The 20,670-nt window shown below is 42.5% G+C and overlaps 1 protein-coding gene across 1 annotated transcript in view; it reads right to left on the minus strand.

Annotated features, from left to right (window-relative positions):
• The window catches only part of slit3 (slit homolog 3 (Drosophila)), a 217,608-nt gene that overhangs the window by 195,626 nt on the left and 1,312 nt on the right, over positions 1 to 20,670 (minus strand). Inside the window, exons 2-3 of the mRNA XM_035650188.2 lie at positions 7,158 to 7,229; positions 1,526 to 1,597 (exon numbers count right to left, since the gene is read on the minus strand). Of these exons, the coding sequence (XP_035506081.2) occupies positions 1,526 to 1,597; positions 7,158 to 7,229 (144 nt within the window). The remainder of the gene's footprint in view (positions 1 to 1,525; positions 1,598 to 7,157; positions 7,230 to 20,670) is intronic.

Below are 20,670 nucleotides of genomic sequence, written 5' to 3' on the forward strand. Positions count from 1 at the left end.
ACCCCTGACCCTCCCTGACACACCACTTTAAAGAGCCTTTTAACATTAAAGCAGCCCATCACCTCACACTTTCACTATCGGCCGTGCGATCTCCATTTAGAGTCAAGATACACATGTTGCTGCCACTCAACGTCTCTCGGGTTACTACCCAGAGTCGGTGACGTTTGCCGTCACCTGAACAAACAGCTTTTGTCTTTCTGTACGTTTCTGCAACTTGACTTTATTTCTGTATATGTTACCTTCCAACAATCCAAAGGGATTTGTGCTTACGAAATCGGCAAATCAACTTATGAAAAGGAAAGCGTTTCAGAGTTTGACGCTAAACTCATCACTTTTCACAGCAGCAACATGTGTCTCTAGGTGACTGCAGCTGAAATTGATGACACTGTGGAAAGACGAGGAAAATTAAAAACCCTTCCGTGGCGAGAGAGCTGACGAAAAGACATAATCTGACAGACATATCACAGCTCGAGTCCTAACACAACAATGTCAATTCAACACTGCTACGACAGCCAAGTCCGGAGTTAGGAAATGCTGCTCTTCCGATATGGCAGCCAGAAGGTGTGATACATCACCTGAGAGCTGCCTATAAAAACCGGATTTTTCAAGTTATAACATCCCGTCATCGTCCCAGAACCGTCCGGGAAAAAAAGACAGGCAGACTCTTGCTTTTTTAGTTAGACTGGTTAACCTATTTTACTGTGACTCAGTAATGAAGATGAAGCCACGGAGCAGCGGCGAACTGCACCTCCGCTCTGCTTAAATTTGTAATTAATATTTTTCTCATTAGTGATGCATCATTTCACCACTCGCAACCCATCCGCTATTAATCAGTGTTCATTCTTCACAGCGGACGTTTTCACGTGGGCTTCGATGAAGCCGATGCAGAGCCCTCAGGGTGGTCGCTCTGTGCAACATATTTGTCAGATCCTGTCAGAAAAGGCCCGACTGAGGAGATAGATGGACCAGTGTTGTGCGGAGTTTTGCACAGGGACATATTTCAGATTCCGCGTGGAATGATGGTAACATTAGTAACAGCATGAGCGGGAGCGTCAGGACAGCGCTAGTCCCGAGCGTTGGTCATTCCTCCGACAGGGTCATAAACACGCAGGTGTGTGTGTGTGTGTGTGTGTGTGTGTGTGTGCGTGTGGGAAGTGTTGTGTTGTGCCCTCACACCTCGGTTCTATTGACTAGAATCTCGGTGTGAACTGACGGACACACAATCACACGCACGGTACAAGGCGATAACGACGGGAGAATTCCGAGGCAGTGTGTGAAGCGTATGGACTCGGGTGTCCTTCCAGGTACACACACACACGTGTGTGTATGTGCTTTGCAAAGTGGACAGGCAGCAGCAGGAAGTCAAAGGTCTGTCTGTATTTGGCAAACCGAGAAAAAAGCAGTAGGAAGTGTTTGCAGGTGTACTCATTTTGTGCTTGGAGTATGATCTTTTTTTTTTTTTTGATTCTTCATCTGCTCAGCTTGCACTGGCTCCCAAGACAGTTATGTCAGATGGTTTACTTACAGCCTCTCCAGCAGTCTGAGGTCTTGGAAGGCTCCTCTCTCGATGACACTGATTTGGTTGTCCTCCAGATGACTACAGTTCGAACAGAAAGAGACAGAAAGAAAAAAAAAAAAGAAAGGTTGTAGTTACAAATTCTTTTCTTTTTTTTCTTCAATAATCCAGGATTCCTTTAAAAAAAAAAAAACACCAGTAGAAATAAATCCTAGTCTTGGGGGAATAACGGTCAAGACAAGATTGAAAGAACAGTCGGCGTAAAAGGAGAATATAAAAAGTATCATTAACTTTACATAGTTGCAGAGTAAGTATTTATTTTAAAAAGGTTGCGATTTAATGAGGGACAACCATGTAGGCGGAGCATCCATCCACAGCCAGTTTCCCCAGCTGACCTGCAGGGTCGCAGAGGAAGAAACACCCGATAAATCTCATTTTCTGGCCAGTGCAAACACACACAATCAGCTGCTTGCCAGAAACTGAGACATTTCAAACATCAAGACAGACACTTTTTTTTTATTTAAAAAAAGAAAAAAATTGTTGTACAAGCAAGTAATCAGTGTGCTTAACAAATGAATCTGGCGTGAAGCAAAAGTTTGAGACCAGCAGAGTTTCACAAATGTCCCCATGCAGCCGGCCAAGACCAACAGTTCACCATCCATTTCTCGTCCACCCCTCGATGGATATCGACTCCATTCCTCTTCTGCCTCTCCAGTGGTAATCCCAATGTAACGTATATTCCCTCTAGCTCCCTCTCGGCGCTCCGCGTGTGACGCCCGTAATGTTTTTTGGGGCAATCTAAGGTTTTCCAGATGGGGCAGAGAACGGGAGAGGGAACATCTCCTCGGATATGTGTTTATACTTTCTGTCTGAGGATGTTAAGAGTGACATCTCCAGAGAGGGAGGAGGAGAGGAGGAGGAGATCAGCGGGAAGAGAGAGGTTGATGTGAGAGGAGGGGGGAGAGAGGGAGAGAGGGAGAGATGGAGAGAGAGATGGAGATGCGAAAATAAAGAATCCCAGAATGACAGAATGGATTGAGTGAGAGAGAGAAAAGAAAGACAGAGCCAAAAAGAACTAAAGGAGATGTATCATAAAGAGACACCGTCTGGCCTGCCATGTTGACTCTGAATTGTTTTGGCATGACCTTGGTTCTTTTAAATATTCTTTCAAAGAAAATGTTTAGACATGTAGCTGAATTACAGCCATTGATTCATGGCCTGTCATACCCCGTGCGCAAACACACACGCATACACACAAACAATCCGTTGGACAGAACCATGCACTTGGCTGAGAGATTAGAGACTCAAGACGAACATTTAAAACATATTCATGGACGAGCTCTTGTATATAGGCAACGTGCACAAAGATGCTTGGACGGTTGGTTTTAAAAATACCATCCAGGATGTAGCATAACCAATATTTTTAGTTTGTTTATTTTCTAATTACTTGAGGGATCTCTGGTACACAATCAGAAAGCTAATTTGAATTTTCTTCTACTTTCTCCTCTTTTGTTTGTGTTACAAGAAGCAGGAAAAATTGTAACTTGGGGGCATAATTAGTGGAGAAAATTAGCTTCAATCTGCCGTGTTTGGTTTTTTTAAAATTACCAAAATGATTTCGTGAAAAATTGGTAAGATATTAAATAACTCATCTGTATGCATTCAGCATACTTGATCCAGTTTACACACACACACACACACAGTTATGCACTGGTAGCAAGCTTACCCAAACTCACACTTAACCACATAAAATATGCAAAGTCCTGACTTCAGCCCATCAGTCATAATTTACAGTCCTGCCAGCAATAATCCATCATGTTTATTCCATTTTAGCGGCATTTTCTCCATCCCGATAGAAAACGCTAAATCACGACATAACTCTGAGTTACTATCAGAGTTTATTTGTCCAAATGAGGGATCAACCACATTCTGATTTATTAACGTTTAGAGAGGGGAAGGGATCATCAGCCAAACACATGGTGCGGGGAGTCGATGCAGGCATATTGTTTGGATGAGGTACTGTTTTTATATTGGTCTGTATCAGGCCTAAGTCATCAACAGAGATGGAAGGAAAGAGAAAAAAACATAGTGATTTCATGTGTGTGGGGCCTGGTGTGTCTAATAACTCTTCCATTCAACCCTAAAAGAAAGTCCTAGCAACTATTGTAAAAAGCACGATGATGTCATGCTACCTTGTGGCAAACCCGGAGCTCTTGTCTCTGAAGGAAATAGGGAAATCCTTCGGGGGATATTAACTTCACTTGTTTACGCACAATGGGTGAAACCACATTAATTTTCCCCAGCCAAATGTTCAATATCAAGCTCGAGTTTTCACCTACATCTAAATTTGTTTGGAATTACTCAATTTCTCCACAATCTGGAAGACATCTTGCAAGGTAGGGCTGCCAAAGATATTATGGTACGGTAAGTGCTGCACATGCAGTATCCACGCAGAGACAGTCTGTGTCTGTGATTACAGCAGGAAGATCCGACCTCTCACACTGAGAATATTCAGACAGCTGGATTGGATTATATGCTTTTTTTGTATGAATATAAATGTTTCATCGGATTACAGCAGGTAGTCTGGTTAAGGTGCTTTGATGAGGTCAGATACTAAATTTCAGGTTTTACTCTCCAAAAAATGTGTTTTTATGATTATTGAGGTGTTAATGATTAACCAGAACATTTAGCAGTTGAAAACACAATTGATATAATTATGCACATCTGCTGTAAGTTATGAGCTAGATGTTAAGTACAAATCAGATTGTATGCAATATAATGGCAGTCGTGAATTTTCACAGGACTAATTATGAATACGATGGGTTTCCATGGAAGGATGGATGGAAGGATAATTATGAATAATTACAAGCTTGCCTGTGAGCAGAGGCATCAAGGAATATGATGATCTACTCTTCTTTCTGCAGCTTCTGCAACTTTCCTGGGAAGAATTCTAGACGCATTTAACTACATGCAAACCTTTCCCATGGGATTAATGTGGGGGTGAAGTGACCAGGAGAAGAACAAGGCATGTGTGTGTGAGAAAGAGAGAGAGTAAGAGCTACAGAGAGGAGAGGGGGGGTGAATAAAGTGACAGTAAAAGGGTCAAGGCCACACTGCTTTTGTTCATCACTTGATACATACAAAGTGTAGATGTGTATGTGACAGAGAGTCTGTGTGTGTGTGTGTGTGTGTGTGTGTGTGTGTGTGTGTGTGTGTGTGTGTGTGTGTGTGTGTGTGTGCGTGAGTGTGTGTACGGTAGCAGCTTGTTTTTTATGTGGTTGGTGATAAACTGCTGTGACATTTCCCCACTCCAAATCTGTTAAAGAAATGGGAAGGAGATGGCATGGGAAAAAAGAAGAGGAGTCTGAGAAGGAGTCTGCACATTCAAACACACACACCCACACAAACACACTTTTCTGGGTCCCTGTCACCCTGCCTTAAGTACACAGGATGCACACTTTCTCTCTTTCTTTGCTTTATTTATTATTTACACACAAACTGATGAAGACCTGAAGCATTTTTTAAACCTAAATGACAAAACTCACCATGGCCCTTACAAGTACGGTGAGAGTAAAACAAATGCACTCACAAATGCAAACACACACGTGCATAAACTTACGTCCACTCCTCAGCGTAGTTTGCGATGGGAGAGTATTTTTATCTGCCCGGTCTGGTTAAAACAGAATGAGGAGGGAAGCTGCATGCAGCCAACAGTGATTATAGTTATTACAGCCCTCACACACACACACACACACACACACACACACACACACACACACACACACACACACACACACACACACACACACACACACACACACACACACACACACACACACACACACACACACACACACACACACACACACACACACACACACACACACACACACACACACACACACACACACTTGAGCCGCTTCAGTTGGAAGAGCTGGAGAGCCCTTGAAGTCATTAGGACAGCTGAGAGGACATGAGGAGTCACACTCCACAGAGTGCAGCTGTTTAGATATGATGAGTAAGACAAGCTAGAGTAACATAAGTAATGACTTTAGCATACGAGTGGATCGTTCTTTAGTAAGTCAAACAGGCAGAAGTGTGTAAGAAAGAAAATATAGAAGGTCCATAAAAGTAATGTCCATTGGCATTTACTGTCACGCTGCGGTCAATACATTTGAAAGTAATTCCACTTTGACAGGGACCAGTGGTCAGCCCAACTCATCCGATTCTGGAACCACTTTTGAAACCCAAAACCTGAACTCATTCTGAACATAGAATGGTGAATCAGAACGGTTGGGATCACTAGTTATGACACATCAAATTAGTTCAGGTTGGACGTGCATCGGGCTTTGTGGCTGGTGTGTACACGAGAATCATATACAAGAAGCAAAAAAACATTCCTAGTATTGAGTATTGTTTCAATCTAGACGTGTGAACCTGTCCTTTGAGTCTCAGTGTCAACTAATCCAACAAACATGTACTATACGTATATATTCTATTAAGTTCTTTGTTAAGAGTTTGGCTCCACATTCAGGGTGAGGATTCTGTGTGTGTACACGTCACACTGCTGTTTTGACTTTAGTTTAAATCTTCAGTCATCTTTAAAGAATCTCAAAGTATGTTGCTGATGTTCAAAGACACTCTGGTATCTCTTGGGTTTCCCAATCTTGCACAACTTTTGAAAATTCAGCATAACCAAACTATTGTTCAGAGACACATGGGAGTTACATTATCTTTACTTTTACAACGAATAATAACTCACAGTTTCTTGCAACCAGTTGTCCAGAATTTTTTTTCCCAGCAGTTTTATATCATCTGCATATCATCATATCACAACCAGTTAGCATCTTGTTGTTGCGTTGCTGGTTTAACCAGTTGGGCTCTTGCTGATTGTTAATGGCACCTCAGCTCACGTCAACTCTATTATTTAACATCGTAAATATTCAGTAATTACAACTTATGAGTAATTTGACTCCCTGAATAAGACACTTGAATTCTCCCCTGCCCTGAAATACCTCATTAAGATGGGAAACAGTATTTTATAGAGACTTGTTTCGCCTATAGCCATATACAGGCCTATTAGGTAAATATAGCATTTGTCTAACTACTCCAGCATGGAAGCTTTTTTTTCTTCATGGGACTCCTTGTAAAGCAACAAAAGAGGGATAAAAGGTACATAAAAGACCTGGTAACTGGTGGATTCAATCGTACCTTCATACCTTATTCCAACACCCTTTAACCTATAATTGATAGAATAAGTTGTTCGTCAGTGCTTAGATGTCCCAGTTGATTCTAAAACCAACTCAAAAGCTTTTTCTGATTTGTCACCTTTGTGGTTAATGCCCAGTTAGTTTTGGGCAACTAAACCTGGGTTAAAGTTGAGGGCGGACTGCTTTAATGGATAACAGAAACTAATGTCAATTGGTAGCAGAAGAAAGGACACAAATCCCAGTCTCCGGTGTCTGTCACACATTCAGGAACACTGCAATTTTTTAAAGAAAATCCGTCATGTTACCCAATTTTCTTGTTCCTCCCACAGACCAAAAGGTTTAGAAAAGCATTAAACACAGCTAATACAATGTAAATGTGTTAGATATTAATTTCAGCAGCACTGAAGGGCAAAAGAAAGGAACAAACTTACAGAATCCTTAGGTTCTTGAGGCCAGAGAAGTCCACTTTAGTGATTCTGGTGATGTTGTTTCTGTTCAAATCCCTACAAAAAGAAAGACAGAGATCAAGTTGAATTCAACAGTATCAACTCGAAACAATTCACTGCATTGCAAATGGATACAAGGTATTAATGAAAAAATACTGAAACGTAAGGGAACTGAAGTGTGTGTGCAGTCAGACAAAGCATGAGAATGCCCCATCGCAAATGAGCCCACACACACACACACACACAAACACAAATAAACACAAACCAGAACATACTAACTCTCCTCCTGTACAGGCACCATCATATTTTATGCACACAAACTCACACGTCTACACACACATACATACAGCTGCCGCAACCGGGATTTATTGAGAAGCAAAGTTTCCAACTAGAAAAAAAATAATAATAATAAAGTGTGATGAAATTATTTTCTCTTTCCATCATCAGAGTTTAAAAGCTTATCGTGTTTCCTGGCTGCCATTCAATCTGTTTTAACTATGGGCACACAATGTATACATACTGCAATATGAACTGACTGCCTGAGTGTGTATAGACTGGTTCCCTTTATGCAGCCAAGCTGTTTATTGAAACGCTGTCGCACTGGAGGAATTAGGGCAAGGAAAAAAACACACACACACACACACACACACACACACAAGAGGACACAGACAAACAACCCGCACAATTTTCTCTCTTATTTCACACACAAACTCTCCAGAAGTTTTCACTTGCCCTCTCTCTCTCTCACACACACACACACACACACACACACACACACACACACACACACACACACACACACACACACACACACACACACACACACACACACACACACACACACACACACACACACACACACACACACACACACACACACACACACACAGAGAGTCTGGTTTTGCCAAGGCGGCCCCATGTGTGTGTTTTTCATAATACACCTAAACATTTATAAATCTGATTTAAGACCATATTAGGTTTCAAAAGGCCTTCCCGAGCTGCCATGGAGAGGACCACTAATAAGAGCCATACCCTGGCCTGAGACAGGGAGGGCTGGTGAAGACGAGGGCAGCGCTTCGCAAAGCCCAAGATGTGAGTCCAGAGTCCATCAGGGGTCCACGGTGATGAATAGTTACAATATCTCAACCGATACAATGGGAGGACACGTGAAACCGCTGATCAGGTGATCAGTGGCTCCTCTATACTGCAGCAAAGACAGCAGGGATTGAAAACTTCAGAAACACCAATCGATATTTTTATATTTACAATTTGTCAAATGATCACCTTTGAGTGACTAACTCACAGAGAAAAATCACATGATTTTGTCATTTCTCTGTCCTGTTTGGAGGAGCAGTTTAGGATCTTCAAGCTTGGTGTTTTGGTTTTACAGCTCGTAACTTCCCCCCCCCCCCACACACACACACACAGACACACACACCAGACAGCGGTTTTCCACAAAAAGGCAAACAAAGTTAGTGACTACCTGGTGACCACAGTGAAACATTTAGCAGCTAAAGAGCCAGATGTTTCCCTCAGAGGTTGGAGGAGACCAAAACAGAGCTAAAAGATGAGTGAATACTCAAATTCAGAGTCATCAGGGGGACAAACAGCCTGTGTACTGTGTACAGTCTGTCAAACTGTAAGATTCTGAAATGACTGAAACCTAAATAAAAAACGAGATTTGCCAACATTGTAGCTTTTCTGATGTGCGATGACAATGTAATAAATATAAACCCACGTTGTTCAAGAAACCAGAGATGTTTTTGACAACAAGCCACTTCACCATCATCCAAACTAGATGCTGCTGGTTCTTGTCACAGGCTTTCATTGTGTGTGTGTGTGTGTGTGTGTGTGTGTGTGTGTGTGTGTGTGTGTGTGTGCAATTTCTAGTTTTTTGAAAAGAAAGCCAGCTTGATGAGCCTTCTTGAGTGTGATGAAAAACTCAACACAGCATTTATGGAAAGAGTTGCTTCCACGATGAAAGAAACTGATTTCTTTTTCTTTGCTGATATGTAATTTCATGTACACATTCACTTCTGAGTGACTCTGAGGCAGCATCCAATCTGAACATTTCTGTTCCCCATCACTCGACCTCTATCCATCCTCTCCTCCCTGTTACTCCTCTGTTATCTGTCACTCCTTATCTTTTCACATTTGGCAACAATCTCTCCCTCCCTCCCTTAATCTATCTCACATCTCTTCGTTCCCCAGTCACTGCTCTTTAATGTCAATCTGTCAGTCCTTCACAGCCAGCCTTAACCTGTGTTCCCAGCCTTCTCCTCTACATTTTCTGTCTAATCTAGCCTCTTTTACAGCGTGTCCCCTTCTCGCAATCTCGCTAAATCTCTCACGTCTTATCGTTCACTGTTTCACAGATGACTGAACACTTTTTCTTTGACTTCCTCTGTTTTTTCTCTCTTCCTCTGATCTCCCCCTCTTTTATCTCAATCTTTCACTCTTTTACAGTTGACTATATTTTTCCTAGCCTTCTCTTTTCTCTCTCTCACTCCCTACTCCTCTGATCTCTCCATCCTTATCTCCATCTTTCTCTTGTTCACAGTGGAAACTTCTGCTCTCACCAGGGAAACCGCTCGGCGGTCAAACAAACAGCGAGGATACAGGGCCAGGTGGAGAGCGACGCCTTCGCCCTATCTAAAATCTTGACCGAAAGACAGAGACAGGCAGGCCACCGACGGATGTGGTAAGAAATATAATCATACTATTATCAAATGAATAGCAAAACAGCTGAACGAGATGTATTCAGAAATATTACAAAATAAACAAAGTCTGAGAATCAGGTTTCGAAAAATAAATTCTGGTGGTATTCATGAAAAGGGTTAGAAGTTGAAAAAGAAGTGGAGAAACATACTATGACTGGATGAAAAATTCAGGTCGAACAAAATGACAAGCTTGATTAGACTGGAAAGGTCTTGCGATGCAAAATGAAGGCAATAGAGGATATGAACGATGTAGCGCACCCTATTTTTTTTCATGCACCTGGTTGGCTGAGGCATGGAGATCCACCCCACCCAGCAGTAAAGCTTAACTTATAGCTTTAAATTTAACTGACCAGCTGGCAGTCAGACAACTAAAGAGAGGCTTTAGCACAAAAGCCTTAACCACTGTTTGTTTCCATTACAGGCAGGAGGAAAGCGCGAGTGTGTGTGTGTGTGTGCGAGTGTGTGTGTGTGTGTGTGTGTGTGTGTGTGTGTGTGTGTGTGTGTGTGTTTGCGACAAGGGGATAAGGCAAGAATGCAAACAGCAGGTGTTCAGGGGTAATTAATATACCATACAACACCAACCACATTTCGCCCCAGACCACTGAAACCAGTGAACCTTATAGTCTGGCTCCCTTGGCCCAACAAACCAATTGACAAACCATCACACACACACACACACACACACATACTGTAGATATGGTACGTGGGGGGGGGGTGATTCACTTAAAGCACTGGTGGGCTACATCACAGAGGCCGAGAAAAGAACAACAGATAAATAACAATTAGAAAGGAATGTGAACCAAACGACCGATCAGGTGACCGAGCTCAATGGAATGAGAAGCTGGACTCGCCACCGCTGTGGTAAACCATGACATATTAAGGAAAACAACATGGATTAAACTGTTTGGCAAATCAGGTTACATGTCGGACAATTGTGTTTTTCTTTTTCTCTCCTCGCACACCTATCGCAGTCTGTCTGTTTTTTTAAATTTATTTTTTGACCTTTGCCCTCATTTTTTCCCTCTATCTGGGACAACAACGAGGAGTAACGATTAAGTACTGCAAACAGTTTCCTCTCTTTGTTCTGTCTCGGCCTATCTGTCTCTGACACTGTGACATTTCCTCTTTTCACTTTTTCTTCCCCCTCCATCGGGCACTGCACCCTTATCTCTGTATCCCTCCATCCTTTCCCTTTCATCCTTTGTTGTTCTCCGCTTCGTTTCCGAATGCGTTCGCTTCCTGTACTAATCTCCGGTTATTTTCCACGACGCTCTTGTACCCCCTTCACTTTCTCATTCCTCCTTTCTTGCTCTCCACCACTTCTTTCTCTCTCAGATAGGTATGCTCAATTTCGCTCTCTAAATCTCCCAGTTACGCAAGGAATCCTAATTGCCTTCTTCCTTTTCCTCTGGGCTCTACAGTCGGCAGAGCTGCACTCCAATTCAATTGTTTATACATTGACATTAAGCACCAACTGTTCACACGCCCATAATCACAATAACTGTAATCTCCCTCGATAATAAACATAAAGGGCAAAGGCAGAGGAACATCATAGTAAAACGATTTGCCCTATCAGGAGGGAGAGAGCAGCTTCTAAGCCAAACCAGTGAGAAAGTCAAAGCGTCACATAATGTTGCTAATTACATAAGAACGGTTCAATTATAGTCAAATCAAATGTAATCTTAACTATGCACATGTGAATGTTGAAGTCAACGCAAGTTTAACAACTCAGCAAAACAAAACTAAACAAGAGTTAGGGATGCTAAATTTACAGTGTTAAAGGGAACAACCGCTAGATGTGACAAATATTTAATGTATCAAATAGGTGAAAATGTCTCGAATGTTAAAGTCGTAGATTACAGAATAAAAGTCATAGACTGAGTGAAGTCTGCACAATCTCCATTTCTCTATAAAAGATTTTACCCAACATGCAGAACATAAATTTTTATAAAAGGTCGAAATCCTGGAACACATTAAAGAGAATGACATGTTCGGTCCCCGTCCCTGTTTGCACACCATATGTTGTCTACAAGAGTTTACATGAGTCTTCAAATTTTGGAAAATTTGAGAGGTTTGTGGAACATTTGTTCTCCTGTGCAACCATTTACTGCTGTTTTGAATTTCTGTCATCGTGATGCTAATAGGCAGTGACCCCTCCGCTATTACAAAACGTCTCTCTGGGATACGCGGCAATCATCACCAGGAGATTTTGCTCGTTCACATCATGAACAAATGAGAACAAGCGACTACAGACGCACTCACACAAGAGGTCCAGGGCAGAACCTACAGACCTTTGAGGACAGCAGGGTCGCGCTTTTTAAATTGACATGGATATTTAACAGCTCATATCAGTACTATGTAGATATGTGTTAGTGTACAGGCCAAAACATATAAACATAAGAATTCAGTAAGTCACCAATCATCATGTTTAATATGACAAGCTGGTTGTTTTATGCGTTTTCTGGGTTTGACTCTCTCTGTATCTCAGGTGGTCTCCTCTTCGACTCCACTTGTCTTGCCACTTATCAAACCAAAACAAGCTTCCGATCGCTGCAGCTTCATCCATCACCATGCTCGCCACAATGCAAAGGCCAGCATTTTGCCAACCCCACTGAAGGGGAATCTGTTCGGAAAACAAAGGATCGGCTGATGTGACGGGTCCACTGCCGCTCGAACAAAGCCAGTGACCCCCACTGTTGGAAGATAGTTTCTTGTGTAGGCTACTGCACGCTTCTCGGAAACATTCTGACACTTGACATTGAACATTTTTGCCGGCCAGTGTTCTTCACCCCACATTTGTCAAATCGCTTTTCTTTGTTTGTACAAAGCAAGAAAGCACTGGCTTATTGGAGACGTCTACAATGCGGAGAATGCTAACAAATGCTAAAAGAAACTGAACAAAAAGTAATTCCCAAAAATAGAGATGGAATGAAAGAGGAGGGGAGCAATGACACTGATGATAAAGGAACTATTCTTCTGTCAAATGTTGTTGTTTTTTTGCCTACAGCGGACTGAAGGACACCCACTTTCACTCCATGAAGGGAAATCCTCTTGGAATGATGAGCAATACAGGTTCCATCTAATCTGCACTTGAAGTTCTCATCTTTTAATCAAGCTCTGTCTCAATTGGACTCAGTTTTATTGTTACAGTAGCTTTTTCGGGCTGTTTTTTTCTCTTCCCTTCTGTCCATGTTTCAGCTTTAAATCCATCTTCATCCTTTCATATCTTCTCATTCTTAGCGCGTCTCGTGTGTTTTAAATTACTTGTTAATGCACCTCTCACAGTCAATACCCCTGACTTATCGGATTTCGGTCGAACTCAGGGCGACTAATGTGTCTCCTCTCGGCGCTTCACCATCAATTGCTTTGTTTTCTGGTAGTCACAATTTATTTCTCTCGCCTTCGTAGGCTCCATCCAATGCTATAGCGACTCAACCTCGGGAAATAGTACAGTTTGGTTTTGCAGTTAACCACGCGGCCTTGACCACACTAGGGAGTCGCCTGCAGGCATAGCTTAGGTGACAATTGGACCGAAAACAGACAATTATGGTGTAAGTCACATATCCATACTGTACACACACATTGCATGCACTGCCATACGCACACAGACAAACAAATATATGTATTCACACGTGTATGGTGGAGGCACAGGCACAGAAACACACTGAGAAAAACAAAGTCCCAGCTGGCAGTGTGGATATGATGTGTTGCTTTGGTGACAGTGGTCTAACAAAACAGTGGCATAGCTTGTTAACATCAAACGACTGCGAGCGCATTGCACACACACTCATGCACACAAACCCAGAGTGGCGTTTTTAGTCTGACACACACTCTGAAGTCCTCGGGTCTGATGGCTTCTGTTCCAGCAGGAAGTCAAAGAAGGTCATTCGTGACTCGGGGTAGTTTCTATATGACACAGACTCTCGCTCCCTCTCACTCTCTAGTTTCACGTCAAAGTTTCCATCTACAACCATTTTTCATGTTTAATCCGGTGAAAGCATGAGAACGTATGTGATTTCCACTGTGTGTGTGTGTGTGTGTGTGTGTGTGTGTTAGCCCGAGCTGGCATTTTGACTAATGATGAGTGTGTGCTGTACGTGTGCGGTTGCATGCATACATTCTCCTAAAAATGTGCTTTTGTGCATCTATACAGTTTCTATTTTTATTCAGAATATGAATGTGCCTTTTCACATGTGTGTGTGCTCTCGAACTATCTTTGTGACGACCCATTTTTAGACCTTTTGGAGTGAGGATATTTCTGGAGAGTTTGGGCTGTTTCTCACCACATCAAAGGGCTGTTTGACGGGTGAAAGAAACTTTTAGCTTCCAACAACCTGGGTCTTATTTCAGTAGTTTTGGTCATCAAACCATCATTCCTATCAGTGATGATGAAACACTGCATAACAAGTTAATTGATGAGATCATGAAAAGTCTTTAAAAAAACAAAGAGCGCATGCATCAGGCAATCATACAGGTCTTCAACCAACCCCCAGGTTAGAAAAACTTACTTTGAAGGGAAAATGAAGGCAAACTGTGAAATAATCACCTTAAGTGTTCCCTGCAGACATCCATCACAGTTAAGAGACCATCTTTGTGGTCCAACTTTGACCTACCGTACTTTCAGAAGTTTTTTTTTCCTGTGCAATGAGGGAATTTAGGTAAGCTCACTTCGAATTCATCCTCCATATAAAGTGTCTGAGGTAATCTGGTTGACCGTTGCCTCGTTTAAAAGGTGTTTCCAGCATCGGTGTTCTCAGACTGCTGCAATTACGTCAGGACAATGTAATTGGGTAAGGTTACACTAATGGGCACAATGAAAAGAAACAATGGCCAAAACTACCACAACAATAAGACTCAAGTTGTTTTTTTTAAAGTTCAAGTCTAGAACCAAGTTTGTTCGGCGCTTTGGCGTAACTCTAATGCATCATGTGAGTGAGGGTCCTCACAAGTGCACGACAATCATGCGTACATCCATGCATATTTTTTTAAGTCAATCATACATCTGCATCCATGTGCCTGTGACACATGCAAGTCAGTGTTTGTCTGAGCCACGTGAAGGCAGCATGTGTGTGACGGTGTATGTTTTAATGTCGCATCCAGCTTGCTTCGTTGTTCCCAGAAGGGCAGTGCCCACTGACAGTGCCAGCTGGCTGCCTCTTTGGCAGACTGAAAGTCATTATATAGAAAGGTCAACTGCCCGCACATTGGAATAGAATATCACCCACTGACCTAGAACTGGAGCCTAACTATCCGTTGCCCTCACGTGTGCCATTTGGCAAACCATAACTAAATCAAACAAAGTTAGAAGAACAGAAAATTATTACCATGAGATGGCCACAGATGATAGGCATGACATAAAGAGGCTGTTTCAGAACGGCGAGCTTACTGTGGTTTTCACTTATTAGTTTAGACTCGTCTGCTATAGCAATAACACGCGGCTGCTCCTCAAGTGTATTACATCATCATACCGACGATAACAGTAAAGAACACTCTTCATTCAATGATGGCTTCAATTCAGCAGTTACCAAACCATGTGTGCTGACTGAAGCTTTCTTCAAAGTCGGGTACATACACAGAAATACTGCACAGAGAAAATACGCTAATTAGCTCCCGGGTTTCCACAAATGTTGGCGACATACCAACACAGTATGGTGAGCAGGGATTTAGTGGGATTGCCAAAACAGTTGGAATTATTCTTCGACTTATCAGATGCCTTTGCTGTGGCCACCAGTATGGACTCAAATTAGGGCTAATACGATTTTGAGCTTGTGAAGTGATGTTCACAAATGATTCCAGTTTGTAGTCGTTAATCAGCTGTTGTTAACATGTAAAATAAATCTGCACAAAATCTGTGAACTAATGATCTCAGTGGACACAAGACAAAAGAAGTGATTTGTTCCCACACTGTGATGCTGAAGGTACAAATACGAATTTTGACTTTGTTGTTATACTTGAATCTGATTGGACAATCACAATCCAATCACAGACTCTATCCACACAGTCTAATTTGTTTTACAGATGTAAATCTTTTTTAACTCATGTCCACATTTTTACCCAAATACAAATCCTCACCACCCATGAAAAAAATTAAATTTATCATGCAAATTCATTTTTCAGGTTTTAAAATCTTTAAGTTGTGAACATCAACAAAACTTCAGTCTGTATAACCAACAGAATACTACTTGTACTGACGTCAGACAAATGCTCAGGTCACAAGTGAAAGGAGCTGATCCAAAACTGAATACACAGAGTTCCTCTGTGATTACAGATTGTTCTTGATCCAGTCAAATTATTCTAGATTTAGGGAGACAGGAACAGTGTCAGCACAAATTAGCTGGTCTGCTACAGTACATGCACAGGTTAGCACCAAAGTATCGCACAAGCACACAGCTATCCATGTCAGGACATTCCAATGACTTCCATTCACTAACACTTTTGGCTAACCCTACCCCTAAACTTAACTCCAACAAATTCATGCCAAAATCTAACCTCAGCCTAACCCCGACCGACACCTCACTCCCAACCTTAACCAGGACCTCAGAATGATGTTTCCCTCTGTAAGGCCAGGCTTTGGTCCCCGTGAGGACTATAGGTCAGGACAAGGTCAGTGTTTATACCGGAAAGTGTCCAAAAGACGTAAATATATGAACACACACACACACACACACACACACACACACACACACACACACACACACACACACACACACACACACACACACACACACACACACACACACACACACACACACACACACACACACACACACACACACACACACACACACACAGAAACACACACACACACACACACACACAGATGATTGTACACATATTTACAACCTACAGTTGTAGAATCCTGTACATTGGCAAACTGAAGGGAATGGGAACTCTACTGGAGAGATGCTGCTGGCAAAATGAAGGTGTGTGTGTGTGTGTGTGTGTGTGTGTTTGTGTGTGTGTGTGTGTGTGTGTGTGTGTGTGTGCGTGTCTGCGTGCGTGCGCGCGCGCCAGAAAATGAGTGGTGGAGAAAGAAAGAGAAACGAAGTTTGGTTACAGATTAGAAGTTTTTTGATGTGAAACAAAAGGTAAGAGAGAAAATTCCCAATGAGGCGAGAGAAAGTAGGTGTCGCTTGTTCAAAGGCCAAAACCCTCTCAACGTGCAGTTAGCAAAGGAACAGAAAAATAGGCAGTTAAATTCAGAATTAGTTTGTGCAAAGTTGGCTGTGGAAGCTCGCCACTTCCAGCAGTGAAATCATTCAACTCCAAACACAGACGTCAACACACACACAGTCTGTTTGACACACACACTGCACACATTGCCAGCAGAATAAAATCCATAAAAAGATCCGATCGTCCATTAGTTCGATAGAACTAACACGCGCTGCTGAACCAATAGAGGGCCTCCTCTGGAGTTTGCAGCATTCAATTTCCCTTACATTTTACAGCTGCTGGGGCAACAGTTAGGAATTTGCCGCTCTAAAAATCCACATTTGAGTGTGTGTGTGTGTGTGTGTGTGTGTGTGTGTGTGTGTGTGTGTGTGTGTGTGCGCATTCCCTGGAGGGCAGGTGTGAATTGAACCCGGGAGAGAATAGCCACCCCTGTTTTCCAATTCATTTTACCCAGCCTTTTTAAGTCTGTTGAGCCCCCCCCGAATAAACCCTTCACTCAAATTAGATGCAAATGAGGTCTCAAGTGTCTTCCCAAGGAGGACGTTACAGAATTGACTGGCCTGAGGTAATCTGCGAGGCTGCCCGTGTGTGTGTGTGTGTGTGTGTGTGTGTGTGTGTGTGTGTGTGTGTGTGTGTGTGTGTGTGTGTGTGATGAGTGAACAGTTGAGGCCACCACTGTTTTTCTCTCATTAACCTTTCCAAATGCTCGGTTTACAATAGTAAAGAAAACAGGGCGTTTAAAAGAGATTCATTCTGTCGCTATGACAGGTGGACTCTGGCTCCGAATATCAAGCTCACTCTTCACTTCCAAATGTAACAGAAGTGAACTGGAAGCAAGTCTTATAAAGGGCGTAAGTTGGGACAACCTCGAACGTTTAAATGACCATGCTCCATGTTTTACACTGCCAGTCATTTTCCATCTTGATTTCCTTTCCACCTAAGCAGCCATGGTCTTTTAAAGAAAAGAAGAAAAAGAAACTAAGGACGTATAAGTTTTCACTGTTACGTATCAGTATCCTTAGTTATTTAATTACGAATGCCCCGCACTGTATTTTGACCTGTGTCATGTACATAGTCACTTAACAGTGATTCTCCACATTTGTTTTCAGTAACCTCCATAGAATCCGTCTAAATTAGTTGGATTGGGGACATGTGGCTCGAGACGGATGAAGGGAGCAGCCGAGCAGTAGCCGAAAAAGATTTTCCACTCAAGATAAGGTGAAAGTCTTGTCCCTTAAACTCAACCCCCACACGTCTCCTGGTCTCCTTGCTTTTGCATGCTGGTCAATGACAAATGCTAATTTAAGACGACTGTATCTCCTCGTCTCCACGGATTTCTCCTCATGTAACTGTTTGACCGTCTCTACAAAAGAGTTTCCACACGGGACACAAGTGAACAACGACAGTCAGAATAGAAATAATGAATGTACAATGGGGATTTGGAGATTTCTATGAACATTTTATTCGACTTTACTTTCACTACGACTCTGAGCCAACTCTGGAGTCCGTACAAAATGATTAAAATATCATTATAAGGAGAAAGTGACGAACTTCCCACGTTCAAGGTGTGAGCATTTGATGTCGAGAACTCTGGCACTACATTCTTTGGTGCAGATTTATGAAGACAGACAGATGCATACCAATCCCCAGCCAGCTACCTCAGCATTGCGACATTGTCTTTGAACATGAGGAACATCCTGCTGCCAGGAAACTTCTGAAATAACAGATTTGGTAAATTAGAATATATTCGTGACTAACTTCAATGTCGATTGCCAGTTTTTGTTGGCACGAAAAGTTAGACCCTGACATTGACAATGTCATAAAAGAAATGTCAGATTAACCGTTAGCATCAATTGGCAGTGACAACAGATGACCCGATGAATGGTTTAAGATATAATGTAGCCCCATAACAGTGCTTCACATCTGTGTTGTCTGTGTGTGGTTAAAAATCTGGGCCATTAAAAAAATGTACAAATGCTAATCTTTAACAAATGACGATTTTTAAATATCCTGAGGATGAACTTTTACACGCTTTATAATGACGCTTCATACTTTCATGGTAGAAGTTAAGAAAAGAACAGCCCAGTCAACAGGATGAATCGGGACACTCTACTCTGATGCAACTTCTTCCTCCGTCTTTTACTCAAACACACAAACTTGGCACCCTGGTTACTAGAATCTGTTGTCCACATGGATTTTATTCCAGCCATCAAACCCAAATCCCTCCTCATGGTAATAATGCTCATGTCTCTTTCCTAAAGTTTCCCATCTGCCGTAACCTTTACAACTGGAATCTCATCCATTTTAATGTTTCCCATCTCAGACTCCCTAAAATATATCCGCAGAGAGAAAGGGAGATGAAAGCCGGCGGACAGAGGGAGAGAAAGAGGGAGGGAAAGAGCAACTCTTGGCCAAAGTCGCAGCTGAAACACTGACCTGGATAAATCAGGGAAACATAAACACATAGTTTCTCGAGTGAGGCGCGGTGGGAGGGGCGCTGCTACCCCAAATATTCCACCCGGGGGACCCACGAGAGAAGCAGGGGACCCCCTTATCCCACCTCCCCATCACAGCCTGCTCTAATTATTTATTTTCCTTGGGTGTAAATGTCTTCTGGGGATTGCCGTGTAAAAGTCAACAGGTCCTGGGAGGTCACAACGGCCCAGTGGGACGGAAGGAGTATGCTGTTTGTTGTTCGCACCCACACTTACCCATGCGAGACACACAATCATGCTCGCGAGTGTAAACGTGCAGACACAAAAATACAAACATAAACGTGAAATCAAACGCGTGAAAATGCCCAAACATGTGCAAATCATTCATGTGTTCATATCCACCAGTGCCCCCCACGTTCACACACAGACATCCACAAACACAGCCCCCCCCCCCCCCTCCCCTGTGCAGCCTGCTGATTGTGTTTGTTGTCTCAGGGCTAGGTCTGTTGTTGATCCCCTGCGGGGCTTTTGGCTGCTCCGTTATCATGCATAATCGCTTCCATACCTTAACAGCATAGGTGTGTGTGTGTGTGTGTGTGTGTGTGTGTGTGTGTGCGTGTTTGGCTGCGTGGGATGTATACGTGTCATGATTGGGTTAGAGGTGGCAGCAGCGTCTGTCAGAGGTCTGTCTCTGCCTTAGGATTGAATATCATTAAAACTAACTGTCAGCAGGTCAGAAGGAGTAAAATCCTTGTTCAGGGTTTTACACAAGTCACTGAGGATCTATAGTCCAACTCCAGGAACCTGTGAAAACAGCTGAAAACTTTCTGCAAAGAGAATTCAGGAGAAAATAAAAAGATTTAAGGCGCCCACCGCCTCTTCTGGCCTTTCAGTGTGATCTGTTTAAAAACTTAATAAGTCTTTCTAAATGATTAGTTTAATGGCCTCGACTTCAGGGCTGTTTTCTTCACTGCCTCCATTCATTGGGGTCACTGCTGAATTTTAGGGGCAGTTTCATGTGCTCCAGCTATTAAGCGCATAACCAAAGAAGCCGCAGTAAATGCGTTCAGCCGTGACTTATACTTGCCTAGAAGTGAATCTTTGCTTTGCATTAAGTGTACAGGTAATGGCCTATAAAAAAAAAACCCTCACCCACCCAAATTCGTGGCG

This window comes from Scophthalmus maximus, chromosome 9 (genome assembly GCF_022379125.1).
Source record: "Scophthalmus maximus strain ysfricsl-2021 chromosome 9, ASM2237912v1, whole genome shotgun sequence".
In the NCBI taxonomy this organism is placed as follows: Eukaryota; Metazoa; Chordata; class Actinopteri; order Pleuronectiformes; family Scophthalmidae; genus Scophthalmus; species Scophthalmus maximus.